Genomic DNA, 14,361 nt, shown 5'->3' on the forward strand with positions numbered 1-14,361 from the left:
GCTGAGGCAGGAGAATCACTTGAGGCCGGGGGGCAGAGGTTGCAGTGAGCTGAGACTGAGCCATTACACTCTAGCCTGCACAACAAGACTGAAACTCCATCTCTAATAAATAAATAGGCCAGGCGCGGTGGGTCATGCCTGTAATCCCAGCACTTTGGGAGGCCGATGCGAGTTGATTGCCTGAGGTCAGGAGTTCAAGACCAGCCTAGCCCAACATGGTGAAACCCTGTCTCTACTAAAAATACAAAAATTGCCTGAGCATGGTGGGGCACGCCTGTAATCCCAGCTACTTGGGAGGCTGAGGCAGGAGAATCCCTCGAGCCTGGGGGGCGGAGATTGCAGTGAGCCAATATCGCGCCACTGCACTCCAGCCTGAGCAACAGAGAGAGACTCCATTTCAAAAAATAAATTAATTAATTAAATAAGTAACATAAAAAAATAAATGTAACAAGTACTCAAAATCCATCACTTCCTAATTATTTTTCACTCTTTTACTAATATCTATGTTCATGAAGTGATTTATATCTACTATATCTGTACAGAGAGAGACACTCTCTATCAGAACTCAAAGAATACTGAGGGGTGGACAACTGAAAGAGACACATGAAATGCCTGATTTGGTTAGCTGCTAAATGCAGGTGGGACAAGTAATTAAACAGCCCTGCTCCTGCAGAGATGCCTGCAGCAAAGAAGCGCTACTGTGCATTGCCTCTCGACTCACTGATCAGTAACACCATTTTGGTAGCTTCATATCTGCCATGGTGGGAGTATTTACACCACAGATATTGGTACATGCTACAAATTGGAGCTGCCTTTCCACCGCCCCCCATCCCCACCTAGAAACTTACCAGCATACCACTGATCTATGATATAGTTTGGACATGATATCCAGCATATATGTACAGGGTATAAACTATGTGCAAGGCATTGGGTTATGAGCTGGAAATATAGGATGAAGTCTTTACCCTCCTAGAACTAACATCTAGCATGGCAGACAGATAATAAATAGGTAAAAAGGTAAGTAGACAAAGCAAATACATAAATAAACAACCAATCAACAAGCAGCAGGATTATCACAGTTCTGGTAAGACAAGCAAAGAATATAAGGAAATGCATCCAAGGAATGTGTGACCACTGTGTGGAAAACAAGCAGTTACTAATTGTGTTAAGTGCTACAAGGAAGGAATCGGGGTTATGACATCAGAGCCCCACTAGTGGAGGCCATTTTGGAAAGTTGGTCAAAGCAGGCTCCACATTGAAGGGGACACTTAAGGTGAGACTTGAGGGATAACGGTGAGTCAGCCCTACAAAAAAGCCTACTGGGGGATGGCTGTGGGAGGTGAGCAAAAAGGATAATTGCTAAATTTCTGGTTTGAGCAAATGAGTAAATGGTGGTAACAACTTCTGCATAGAAATAAGTGCCCAAATTAAAACAAAGATCCCACTGTACACACAGAGATCTTTGCTACTTACATAATAATATGCCCCCATACAAGATAAAAGGGTTAAGGCAAGAACTGGTTCCAATCCTCTCCCAGTCCGCATCTATTCATATGATGACCCCCATTCCCACCTCCATGGAATGGTTGGAGTCAGGATTCGCAGAGGCTCACCCATGTCATCCTGTGCCCTCCAGACACGGGCTGTGCCTTCTAGGCTATTCCCCCAGGTATCTGTAAACACCACATGCTCCCTAGAAAACTTAAATGGTGAACGAAACATGCTCTATCTTCAATTAGGCTGAACAAATAAACCAGAAATGATGTTTACGAAATCTGTCAATCGGAAGGATGCCTATCTAATATTAGTTCTGAATCTAAATCTGAGTACAGCTGGGTTTCTAAGATTTCATGTTACATTGCTGCAGGCTTCTCTGCGGGAGCAGGACTGTTTAATTACCTGTCCCAGCTGCATTTAGCAACTAAACAAATCAAGCATTTCATCTGTCTCTTTTAGTTGTCCACCTCTTTCAGTATGCGGAGTTCTTAGCAGAAAGTGCTGAAATGACAGAGTGGGTGAAACAGATGATTGGTGCCTTCACACACACACTGCATGTCATGCTTTTTGATGCTTACTCAATGTGCTTTGTGAGGCGTTCTATTTAAACTGACAAAGTTAAGGAGCAACAGGATTTTCATGATCCTGATATAAGTAAAGGATACAAGGAAATGCATTCAAGGGAAGTGTGGCCATTGTGTGCTTTACTGTCAGTGCAAAAATGAAGATCAAATGAGATTAAGAAGGCTTGAGGCCTTCTACCCACAAGTAGCGAGACCTATCATGAGACAAACTACAGCCATTCATTTTGCTTGAAGCTTTACTTTTAGGATATTAAAACAGGATATCAAAATACTTAAGTGGGAATATAAATGATATTGCTTCAGGGGGAAAAGAAACTTCTGGAAAGGAATGCTTCAAAAAGGTGTCAGTGGGATGGGGAAGGATTTTCCAAAAATGTTAAACTCGACAGAAAATAAAACAGAAAGAATCCATGATTGGTTCTTGTAACTCCCATACACAAAGCATTAAATAGCCATTTATGTTTAAAGATTAGGTCATTACTAAATTTACCATAAATAAAAAACAAACTTTTCAAGAATGAGGCTATAAGTTTTAAAGTAATGGAAAATCACAAGCATGATGGCCTCCCTCAGAGGTTATACAAGACAATCGATCCATTAGAGCTTCATTTATGTTTGTTTTTCTCACCCCTCCAAAATTTTATTTTATTTTATTTTATTTTATTTTATTTTTTTGAGATAGAGTCTCGCTCTTGTTGCCTAGGCTGGAGTGCAATGGTGTGATCTCGGCTCACTGCAACCTCTGCCTCTTGAGTTCAAGTGATTCTGCCTTAACCTCCCCAGCAGCTGGGATTACAGGTACGCACCACCATGCCCGGCTAATTTTTGTATTTTCAGTAGAGATGTGGTTTCATCATGCTGGTCAGGCTGGTCTCGAACCCCTGACATCAGGTGATCCACCCACCTCAGCCTCCCAAAGTGCTGGGATTACAGGCGTGAGCCACCGCTCCTGGTCCCCTCCAAAATTTTAATTCAGAATGTTCAAAAAATGTGTAACAGGTACCCTGTTGTACAGTAGTAAATTGAAAGTTCTCTTCAGTCACCTAATACCAAGGTCAAACATCAGTTGCTATTTAGCATTTTAGATATAATTTGTTTCCTGCCTGGCCCATGTGATACATCTGAATTTTTGATACTTGAACTAACACTTTGCACTTGGCTTTCTCCCCCTACCTATGTTCACGGTAGTATCTTCACCTGAAATACCCATTGTACTCATTTGTACTCCAAATCTATTCTTCAGAGTATAGCTCAAATGCCATCCTACCGATAAGCCTCCATCTGTCTTGAGGAAGTAATATCCTTCTAGAACACACATGAGGCATTTTAGCAATATCTGAATAATAATTCTCTATAAAGTGAGGCAAGAAAGGAATCAAAATTCCCTTTAAGAACCTCACCCCAAACCTACAGAATCAGAGTATCAGCAAGGAGGAACTTAAAATAGGGCATACGTATTTTGAAAAAGCTCCTCTGATGTTTCTGATATGCCACCTGCACCACTAGGTAACCGCTGCTACTATAGTTATTTGATTCTGTGTCTTACGTTCTCCACTTAAAAAGAGAGCAGCAAAGTATAAAATTACATCCTGGAGAACTGATAACAGCATTGCTTCTGTGGATGAGAGGACTGGGGTGGGAGAAAAAATTACCTTTTGCAGTACATATTTCTATACCTTTTAAATTGTATGTCTTGCCCATATATTATCTATTTAAAATTTAAAAGAGGAAAAAAGAATGATGCAAGCTTAGAAGCCAGATAACCCTTGATTTGTTTCCTTTTTTGAAACTTTTTAAATAAATTTATTTTTTAATAGTTCTGGAATGCTTCATGAATTTGTGCGTCATCGTTGCGCAGGGGCCATGCTAATCTTCTCTGTATCGTTCCAATTTTAGTATTTGTGCTGCCTAAGCGAGCACTCGATTTGTTTCCTAATTCCACCCCCCTTACTAGCTGCATATGATCTTGGGCAAGTGACTTTACCTGCCTGACAGTCAAGTTTCCCATATTAAAAATGGGAAGGGGAAAATGCTTGCTGACCAATAAGGTTACTATTAGAAATACAGGAGAAAATATATTTAAAGCAAAGAACCGGCCCTGGTAACTGAACAGTAACATACACTATAACTCTTGGAAAGCCCAGTACATCCCACTTGCCTTAAAAACTCTATTTGTTCATTATAAAGTGGTTAGGGAGAAACCATACTTTAATGTTCTCTGGGTCAGGACATATAACTCAAGAGAGAAATAAAGTGAAATTTGTCCATCTGTTTTGTCAAAACCAGACAGCAGGACCTAGTGTTTTTGTTTCCCACACAAGCAATATTACTGATGCTCACTTCATATTACAATTGATGGCCAGCAGAAAGGTCACTAGAATGAGCTTAATGCTTCTCCCTCATAGAGCTGTGATTATCTTAATAGTAAGCACTTGCCAAGAAAGCCGTCCCTAAAAGTGCAAGTCTCCCTAGATGCGGGAAAACTGTTCTTGTGTCATGATTAACAGCTTCCTAGAAGCAGTGCAGCTAATGCTTAAGTCACTGTAAATAGCTTTCACCTCCCTCTTTCTCCACAACTCCACCCACCTCAGAAGAAAATTTTATCTGTTAACATTAGCCCATAATACATGAAGATGCTTCTTTTTTAAAAAAATAGAGACAGGGTCTCCTCTCCCTCTGTTGACCAGGTTGGTCTCAAACTCCTGGCCTCGAGATCCTCCTGCCTCAGCCTCCCAAAGTGCTGGGATATGCATAAACTACCCCGCTCAGTCATATAGATGCTTCTGGAATCATCCCTTCAAGATTGGTGGCCATGGCAGGGCAACCATCTAAAAGCAGCTAGACCCATAGAAACATAATTTTTCTAATCAGAAAGCTGATGAGACAGGGGAAAACCTCCAGCTTGGACCTCAGATCATAGAAAAAACCCTGCTCAAAACTTCCCACTGGTGTTACCTGTCACCGAAGACAAAGTCCATACATATCACCGTGGCTCCCAAGGGGCCCTTTAACACCTAGTCTTCCTCTCCAGCATCATTTAACAATATTCTGCTCTTCACTGAGTTTGACCCAGACACTGAAAGAAACAACTTCTATTCCCCCAACACGCGAGCCCTTTCCCACAGCAGAGCCACTGGACCTGCTGCTCCTCTTTTCCACATTCTTATCCTTCAAGCCTGAGCTCAGAAAAGCTTTTCCTGGCTCGCTCTAAAGTGTCCCCTACCCCAGTTACGCTCAATTTACTGTTTATTCATTTGCAGCTCTTCTTACAATCTACAACTATCTTATTAAGTTATTTTTTACTTGTCTATTACCATGCCCCTATACAATTGCAAAATCTAAGCTCTATGAGAGCAAGGACCTTTTCCATTTTGCTTCCCACAGATGGTAGCAGAGTGTCTGGCATAGAGTAGGAGCTCAGTAAATAGTTCAGGAATGGATGAATGCACACCAAGCTACAACCTGCCTCCACTACGATCTAGTGGTATAATTTCGGTCAAGTCATTCAACCTAGGCAACCTTTACTATCCTCTCGTCTGTAAAATCGGTTTTGACTGGTTAGTTAAAATCTCCCTTACATATTGTAGAGGGAAATTAGTAGCTACTGAATTAAGATGCAAATCTCCAATTATAAGAAGATTCTTAAAAATCATAGCTCATCAAAATGAAGAAAAATTCTGTGGACATTTAATAACTAAAATTAATGTAGAAAAATGTAAAAATATATGATGTTACATGGAAAAACTACACACCCCTCCTATCTCACATACACACGTGCACATGTGTATGCGCGCGCGCACACACACACACACACACTAAACAAAAGGCAGGTAATACTGACTGCAAATATATAAATATGTAGCTAACAACTAAATATGTAAAGAGAACAATGCAGCTGGGCACAGCGGCTCATGCCTGTAATCCCAGCATTTTGGGAGGCCAAGGTGGGTGGATCACTTGAGGTCAGGAGTTCAAGACCAGCCTGGCCAACATGGTGAAATCCCATCTCTACAAAAATACAAAAATTAGCTGAGTGTGATAGCAGGTTCCTGTAATCCCAGCTACTTGGGAGGCTGAGGCTGAAACACTGCTTGAACCCGGGAGGCAGAGGTTGCAGTAAGCCGAGATGGTGCCATTGCACTCCAACCTGGCAACAGAGCAAGATTGCATCTCAAAAAAAAAAAGGAACAGAATAATGTAATTTTGGGTGACTTTTTTTCTTCCAGTGAAGAAAATAGGGAAACAAGAAAAGCAACTTTTTGTCACAACAAAATTTCAATTAATTAAATGTTTTTAAAAGCATATTAAAAGAAAAAGGCCTTTGAATGTTCAGTCTAAAAGTGCTAGAGGCATATAACTGGGAAACAAAACTACCGTTTATTGGATATTTCTTATATCTTGGCACTAAGTTATATTAAGGTATATATGAAATATTATTTCTATTTAGTCTTCTACAACACAATTATTATTGTTCATATTATTTAGAGAAAAAATGAGGCCAGTTATTTACCTCCAAAAGCATTTCATCAAATGTTACTTTCTTAAGCCTTCCCTGACCAACCTATCTAAATTTGCAGACAAACCCCCACTCCTGAATTTCCTATGTTCCCTGCCTTAATACTCTCCGTGGTACATATCACTTATATGGTACAACTTACTTATTTTTGGCCTCCTCCCATTAAAATATCAGTCCTATAGGACAGGAATTTTTCTTCCTGCTTTGTTCTCTTCTGGAACCCTAGCACCCAGTAGCAGACCTAGCACAGAGTACATATAATATATATTTGATGAATGAATGAACAGCCAAATGTACTAGTGAGTTTTTATAAGGTGGTTCTGAAAGTATGTTCAACTCAAAGCCCTTCTGCCCATTTATATCAGAGTTACCGAGTACAAATATATATTTTTGTGTGTGTGTGTGTGTGTGTGTATATGTACATTCCATAGAGGTTGATCAGGAAAGATGACACAGTAAGAGTGGAGGCAGAGAACTAAGGGGTGAGAGTGAGAAAGAACATCTTCTGCCTAGAGAAAGAGAATCACACTGTTTAAAAATGTACACAAAGTGTGCTTTGTGCCTTTTTTCCTTGCTGTCTTTTACTTATTATAAAACATTATAAAACATGATGATTCAGGGTCTTAGGCTTTAATGTGGGAGAACGGACAAGTAAAGCTGAACCACGTGAACCACGTAAACGGAGCCTGATCAGGGCAGGACTTCCCTACAAGGACATATCCTGAGTTCTAAAACAATATGGCACAGGAGGCTGAAAAGCTAATCAGGAAAACTTGGAAAAGTAAAGCAAGTATTTCAGCAGCCCACACTACTAAGGAGAGAAGATTAGAGTTCAGTTTCCACCAGGATAACAGGACTGGTAAACACCCCAGGGTCTTTCGTGGATTACGCGGGAGGCTGTGTCTTTTTTTTTTTAAAGACAGAATCTTGCTTCATTGCCCAGGATGGAGTGCAGTGGCACAATCTCGGCTCGCTGCGGCCTCCACCTCCCAGGTTCAAGTGATTCTCCTGCCTCAGCCTCCCAAGTAGCTGGGATTACAGGCACCCACCACCATGCCTGGCTAATTTTTGTATTTGTAGGAGAGACGAGGTTTTACCATGTTGCCCAGGCTGGTCTTGTACTCCTGACCTCAGGTGATCTTCCTGCCTCGGCCTCCCAAAATGCCAGGATTACAGGTGTGAGCCACTGTGCCTGGCCAAGGCTGAGTCTTAAAAGTGAAGCAAATCAGAGGTAGTCTGAATCTTACCAGAACTGTACCTCTTCCCCATCTCTAAGATGAGCACCCACCAGTATCACCACACACACTCTCTCTCACTCTCTCTCTCTCTCTCTGTCTCTCTCTTCCCTCCCCTCCCTCTGTCAACACATTAGCAGGCTAATGATATCATCTGAAGCCTTTTATAGTTGTCAGACATTTAATCAAATTTTGGCATGACAAGAGATATACCCAAACAAAAAGACAAAACATCAAACGACAGAAACAGATCCAAAGTTAATCCAGATATTGGAATTACTTAAAGTCTTTATAAGCTATGGTTAACATGCTGAAGAATTAGAGGAAAAGATGGCAAATACAGGAACAGATAAAAAATATAGATTTTTGTTTGTTTGTTTGTTTGAGACAGAGTCTCGCTCTGTCGCCCAGTCTGGAGTGCAGCGGTGCAATCTCGGCTCACTGCAAGCTCCACCTCCCAGGTTCACACCATTCTCCTGCCTCAGCCTCCCGAGTAGCTGGGACTACAGGTGCCCGCCACCACGCCCGGCTAATTTTTTGTATTTTTAGTAGAGACAGGGTTTCACTGTGTTAGCCAGGATGGTCTTGATCTCCCGACCTCATGATCCACCCACCTCGGCCTCCCAAAGTGCTGGGATTACAGGTGTCAGCCACTGTGCCCACCCTAGATTTTTTTTTTATGTCGGGAATTTAGCCGGAGGATTATAATCTAAAAAGAAATAAAATGAAAATTCCATACTAGATAAATAAATAAAATTAAGCACTTAATAGATGGGCTTCAGCAGCCAATTAGGCACAGGAAATTTAGTTAACTGGAAGACAGTTAAACAGAAAATAAGAGTTTAGTGTAAATTAACGAGCAATTTCATGCAACACTGATTTATATGATAATAAGAAAAATAATAATAAGAGCCCGGCCGGGCACAGTGGTTCACACCTGTAATCCCAGCACTTTAGGAGGCCAAGGCTTCACCTGAGGGCACAAGTTCGAGACCAGCTTGGCCAACATCATGAAACTCCATCTCTACTAAAAATAGAAAAAATTAGCCAGGCATGGTGGTGGGTGCCTCTAATCCCAGCTACTTGGGAGGCCGAGGCAGGATAATCGCTTGAACCTGGGAGGCAGAGGTTGCAGTGAGCCAAGATGATAAACTACAAGATGAGCCATATTGCTTTTTGTATTTTCCTCAGATTTACAGTCACAACGATGAAATGACTCAAAATGCAGGTAAACTGGGAAGGGAAGAAAGATCGCACCATTGCACTCCAGCCTAGGCAACAAGAACGAAACTCCGTCTCAAAAAACAAGAGCCTACTATGTGCTTGCAACTATTCTAGGCATATTATAGTTAATACCTATATAAATTTATAAGGCAGGTACAATATTAAGCATAACATAGCTAATTTCTGTATAAATCTATGAGGCAGGTATTAATATTTCCTTTTTACATATAAAAAAACTGAGACATGGACTTTAGATCATTTTCTAAGATCACACAGCTATGAAATTCTGCGTAAGTCAGAATTTAAACTGAGGCAGTTTGGTTCTAGAATCCATGTAATCAGTACATTATAATGCAGAAATTAATAACAAATGAAGCTTGATGAGGTGTTTGCCTTTGAGACGGAGTTTCCCTCTTGTTGCCCAGGCTGGAGTGCAATGGTGCAATCTTGGCTCACTGCAACATCTGCCTCCCGGGTTCAAGCGATACTCCTGCCTCAGCCTCCCGACTAGCTAGGATTACAGGCACCCATTAGCACGCCCAGCTAATTTTTTTGCATTTTTATTGAGACAGGGTTTCACTATGTTGTTTTTGTTTTTGTTTTTGTTTGAGACAGAGTCTCGCTCTGTTGCCCAGGCTGAAGTGCAGTGGTACCATTTTGACTCACCACAACCTCCGCCTCTTGGGTTCAGCGATTCTCCTGCCTCAGCCTACCAAGTAGCTAGGACTACAGGTGCATGCCACCATGTCTGGCTAATTTTTGTATTTTTAGTAGAGACAGGGTTTCACTATGTTGGCCAGGCTGGTCTCAAACTCCGGACCTCGTGATCAGCCTCCCAAAGTGCTGGGATTATAGGCGTGAGCCACTGCACCTGTCTTTGTATTTGTATTTCTTACTCTCATTTTGAATTAAATCCCTCTCAATATATTGAGAGGGAATTAATATTTAGTCACTACTCTAATCTAATCTGACTTTGTAAATAGTTTAAAATTAAACTATAAGATGAGCCATATGCTTTTTGTATTTTCCTCAGATTTTGTACATCTGAGGAAAGCTTGGTCAGTTGGCCAACACAGTCACAACGATGAAGTGACTCAAGATGCAGGTAAACTGGGAAGAGAAGAAAGACTCTCCAGTGCCAGCCTTGAAAATTCAAACCTGGCCAGGCGCAGTGGCTCATGCCTGTAATCCAGGCACTCTGGGAGGCCGAGGCAGGTGGATTACCTGAGGTCAGGAGTTCGAGACCAGCCTGACTAACATGGTGAAACCCCATCTCTACTTAAAAAAGAAAAAAATTAGCCGGGGATGGTGGCACATGTATGTAGTCCCAGCTACTCGAGAGGCAGAGGCAGGAGAATCGCTTGAACCTGGGAGGCGGAGGTTGCAATGAGCTGAGATCACGCCACTGCACTCCAGCCTGGGTGACAGAGCAAGACTCCGTTGTGAAAAAAAAGAAAGAAAAGAAAATTCAAACCTATAAAATTATGGCACACATAGCATAAAATCATGGAAGATAAATATTGATTACAAATACTCAACCAAGAAGAAAATGGCAGCACTACCTAAAGACTTTTCAACTTCTTATGAAACCTGCATGGGATGCAGAAAATACATTTTTAGCTGGGCGCTGTGGCTCACACCTGTAGTCCCAGCACTTTGGGAGGCCAAGGCGGGCGGATCACCTGAGGTCAGGAGTTGGAGACCAGCCTGACCAACAGGGAGAAACCCCATCTCTACTAAAAATACAAAATTAGCCGGGCGTGGTGGTGCACGCCTGTAATCCTAGCTACTAGGGAAGCTGAGGCAGGAGAATCGCTTGAACCCGGGAGGCACAGGTTGCGGTGAGCCAAGATCGCGCCATTGTATTCCAGCCTGGGCAACAAGGGTGAAACTTTGTCTCAAAAAAAAAAAAAGAAAATACATTCTTAAAACTGCATGTGACAGAAGAGTTTAAGGTGGGCTCAGCACTTATATCCCGTGCAGAATTACAGTATGACTTCTGAAACTACTCAGACAAGAACATCTTTCCTTTCTTATCGATTGTTGAGGAAGCCGCCTACAAGACTTCTCTAAGTTTCAATTGCCCTGGCCTCTGCTTATCCAGAATGGGAATTTTTAGTGACAGGACACAAAAAATGCTGGGAAAAAAAACTGTAGAAGTTGTCTTCTGGCACCTTGCCAATAGAAATAAAGCTTACCAAAAAGTTTTAAATTCAAGAACAACCACTGCCTACACTCAGAAGATAAACCACTTTTCTTTCCTTGAACAGCTGAACCTGAAGCCTTTTTTAAAGCCTGTATTCCTGGGTCTTGATTTTTAAGAAACATATATTAAAGGGCTTCTTATAATATCTAAAAAGCTAACACACACTGCACAATGTTACTCTGCATACTACATCTAATGTGGGCAAAAGAGTCAAACCTAGGTTTTGGCTTCTGGACATTGACACAGGGATCCCATGTTCTTCCCAGGCATCATCTTTCATAACAATGAGACCCATCACATTTCCAGGAAACATGCAAGACTAAGTTCTGGAAGCTTTAGGTCACAGCACTAATTTAGTTTCTTCAGCAGGAATTTAAAGAAAGTTCTTCAAACTATGAAAAATGGACAGAGTTCAGTGGCTCCACCTGTAATCCCAACACTTTGGGAGGCAAATACGGGAGGATCACTTGAGCCTATGAGTTTGAGACCAACCTGGACAACATAGTGAGACCCTATCTCTTAAAAAAAAAAAAACTGTTTACTTTGTTATAAAAAATGCTTACCTTTGAATATTTCTGTAACTCAGCATCATCTGCAATCTGTGTGTCCAAAGTAGCAACCTAAATTTACAAAAAAAAAATTTCCAGTATTTGTAAAAACATAACTGTATTTCTTCCTACATTTTCTGAAAATATCTGTAAAACCTATATATTGATAACTCTATTTGACTTACATTCTAATACCTTTCTTATATTTTTGAAATCTACAACACATAATGTGAAATTTCAGAGTATATTTGACTTTTTTGTTGTTGTTCTCCACAACAATCTTTTTTCCTAAATTGCATAAATTGAACAGAAGGTGATGGGCAAATATATATACTATTTTTTTTAAATACCTAAATGATATGCCAAATATGTTTTCATTTGGTTATAAAGAGGTTTATAGATTACTTGTATATCATCTCATATGGTTATGTCCTGCCTGGGTTTTTCTTTAAATTATTATTATTATTATATTTTAAGTTCTAGGGTACATGTGCACAACGTGCAGGTTTGTTACATATGTATACTTGTGCCATGTTGGTGTGCTGCACCCATCAACTCGTCAGCACCCATCAACTCGTCATTTACATCAGGTATAACTCCCAATGCCATCCCTCCCCCCTCCCCCCATACTATTTTTAAAAATCCATGATCCCTAAAATTTTAATATAATCCTCCATTATGCTAAATGCATAAAAATTTTACTCTTTTGACAAAATCAAGAATATGGCCATTTTTACTTTCAAATTCAAGCCTCAAAACAAAATTTGCAAGGTCAGTAAAGTCAGATGTGTTTGGAAAAACTAAAGCATCTGACTTTCCACAACAAGCTCAAACCATTTCCCCGGGAGAAATAGCTGGCAAAGACACAAACAGAAAGACCTGGTCCCTGGTGGAAAGCTCATGGAATACTTAAAGCTTTTAATCCTGGCCTAAAACTATTCTAAGCTTCAATCGTGGACATCCACAGAAATGAATTCCTTGCAAGCAAAAGTATGTTACTGATGATTTGCATCTGTAACTTGTTAATAAAATATGATGCATCTGGCAGGAAGGGATAAGTTAAACAATGACCCAACTACAGCTTCTGAAAGTACCGCATTTCAGATAAGCAGATTCTGGAAGAAAATGAAATAAGAAATATTGGAGTACATGCATTCATTCACTCTCCATCATGCCTGGCTTCTTTCTGCCAACTATTCCTTGGTACAAGATGCTACAACTTTTAATGGATAGCTGTCACTTTAAATTTCCAACTTCAAATTCTGTCTCCTCTTTATAATTTGTCTGTTATGACCTCACCGTGTAATAAATAAATGAAATTTTAAAGTTTAGTTATAAGGGGAATAAAATTTTAACAGAAGGCTGGCAGTGGCTCATGTCTGTAATCCCAGAACTTTGGGAGGCCAAGGAGGGTGGATCACTTGAGCCTAGGAGCTCGAGATCAGACTGGGCAACACAGTGAGACACCATCTCTAAAAAAAAAATTGAAAAATTAAGTGAGCGTGGTGGCTCATGCTTGTAGTCCCAGTCAGTCAGAAGGCTGAGGTGGGAGGATCGCTTGAGCCCAGGAAGTTGAAGCTGCAGTGAACTATGATTGTACCACTGCATTCCAGTCTGGGCAACAAAGCAAGACCCTGTCTCTCAAAAAATCGTTTTTTGCTTTTTGTTTTTTGTTTTTGGTTTTGAGGTGGAGTCTCCCTCTTTCGCCCAGCCACAGTGCAGTGGCACAATCTCAGCTCACCACAACCTCCGCCTCCTGGGTTAAGCAATTCTCCTGCCTCAGCTTCCCAAGTAGCTGGGATTACAGGTGCCCACTATCACACCCAGCTAATTTTTGTATTTTTAGTAGATACAAGGTTTCACCCTATTGGCCAGGCTGGTCTCAAACTCCCAACCTCAAGTGATCCACCCATCTCGACCTCCCAAAGTGCTGGGATTACAGGTGTGAGCTACCCCATGTGGCCAAAAAAATGTTTTTTAACAAAAAAAGAGCCCATCATAAAACTGGCCATTTGTAAATACTGGTACAGCAAATTCCTTTGAATATCAAACCACTAAGATAAGTAGGAAAGGCCATTTGCTAGGTAATAGCCTAATAACCATATTTGAAATCTATGAAGCAAAGAAACAGCAGCTCGGGAAAACTGACACACAGGTATAAAGTTACCAAGAGAAAGTGTCAATTGTATTGACTCATCCTAATGACACTGAAAATTTTGTGACAACAGACAGTGGCTAGGTAATCTAAACCAAAATGATTTTTTAAATCTCCAACCAGCCAACAAGTACTAATAATAAACATGTAAGAAAATGTGAATGAGAGTAGAAATTTAAAAGAATATTTTTTTACTAATGCTTTTAGTGAAAACTGTAGAGGCTTGTCTAAGCACAACTTTCTGCCTTCATGTGGATTCATATGGGGAAATGTAATCAATCCCTTACTCAATGAATCTAATAGCAGGTGAAAGGAAGTCTAATGGACCACTGGTACTATAAACTTATACCTAACCTAAATTACTTCCTGTTCTTCCAAATACATTTGATAATCATT

The 14,361-nt window shown here is 40.7% G+C and overlaps 1 protein-coding gene and 1 non-coding gene across 20 annotated transcripts in view; both read right to left on the minus strand.

Moving 5' to 3' along the window:
• Positions 1-14,361, minus strand: part of PATJ (PATJ crumbs cell polarity complex component) — a 424,482-nt gene that overhangs the window by 338,991 nt on the left and 71,130 nt on the right. For all 19 annotated transcript variants that reach the window (XR_013401362.1, XR_013401361.1, XR_013401351.1 and 16 more), the window contains one exon: positions 11,826-11,882. Coding sequence is in view for 16 of the 19 variants with exons in the window: in XM_077954993.1 (XP_077811119.1) it covers positions 11,826-11,882 (57 nt within the window). In the remaining 3 variants the exon portion in view is untranslated. The remainder of the gene's footprint in view (positions 1-11,825; positions 11,883-14,361) is intronic.
• On the minus strand, positions 3,895-4,001 carry LOC114674820 (U6 spliceosomal RNA). The gene has a single exon (XR_003725916.2). It is a non-coding gene; the product is annotated as a U6 spliceosomal RNA (small nuclear RNA).

This window comes from Macaca mulatta, chromosome 1, assembly GCF_049350105.2.
Source record: "Macaca mulatta isolate MMU2019108-1 chromosome 1, T2T-MMU8v2.0, whole genome shotgun sequence".
NCBI classification, from domain to species: Eukaryota; Metazoa; Chordata; class Mammalia; order Primates; family Cercopithecidae; genus Macaca; species Macaca mulatta.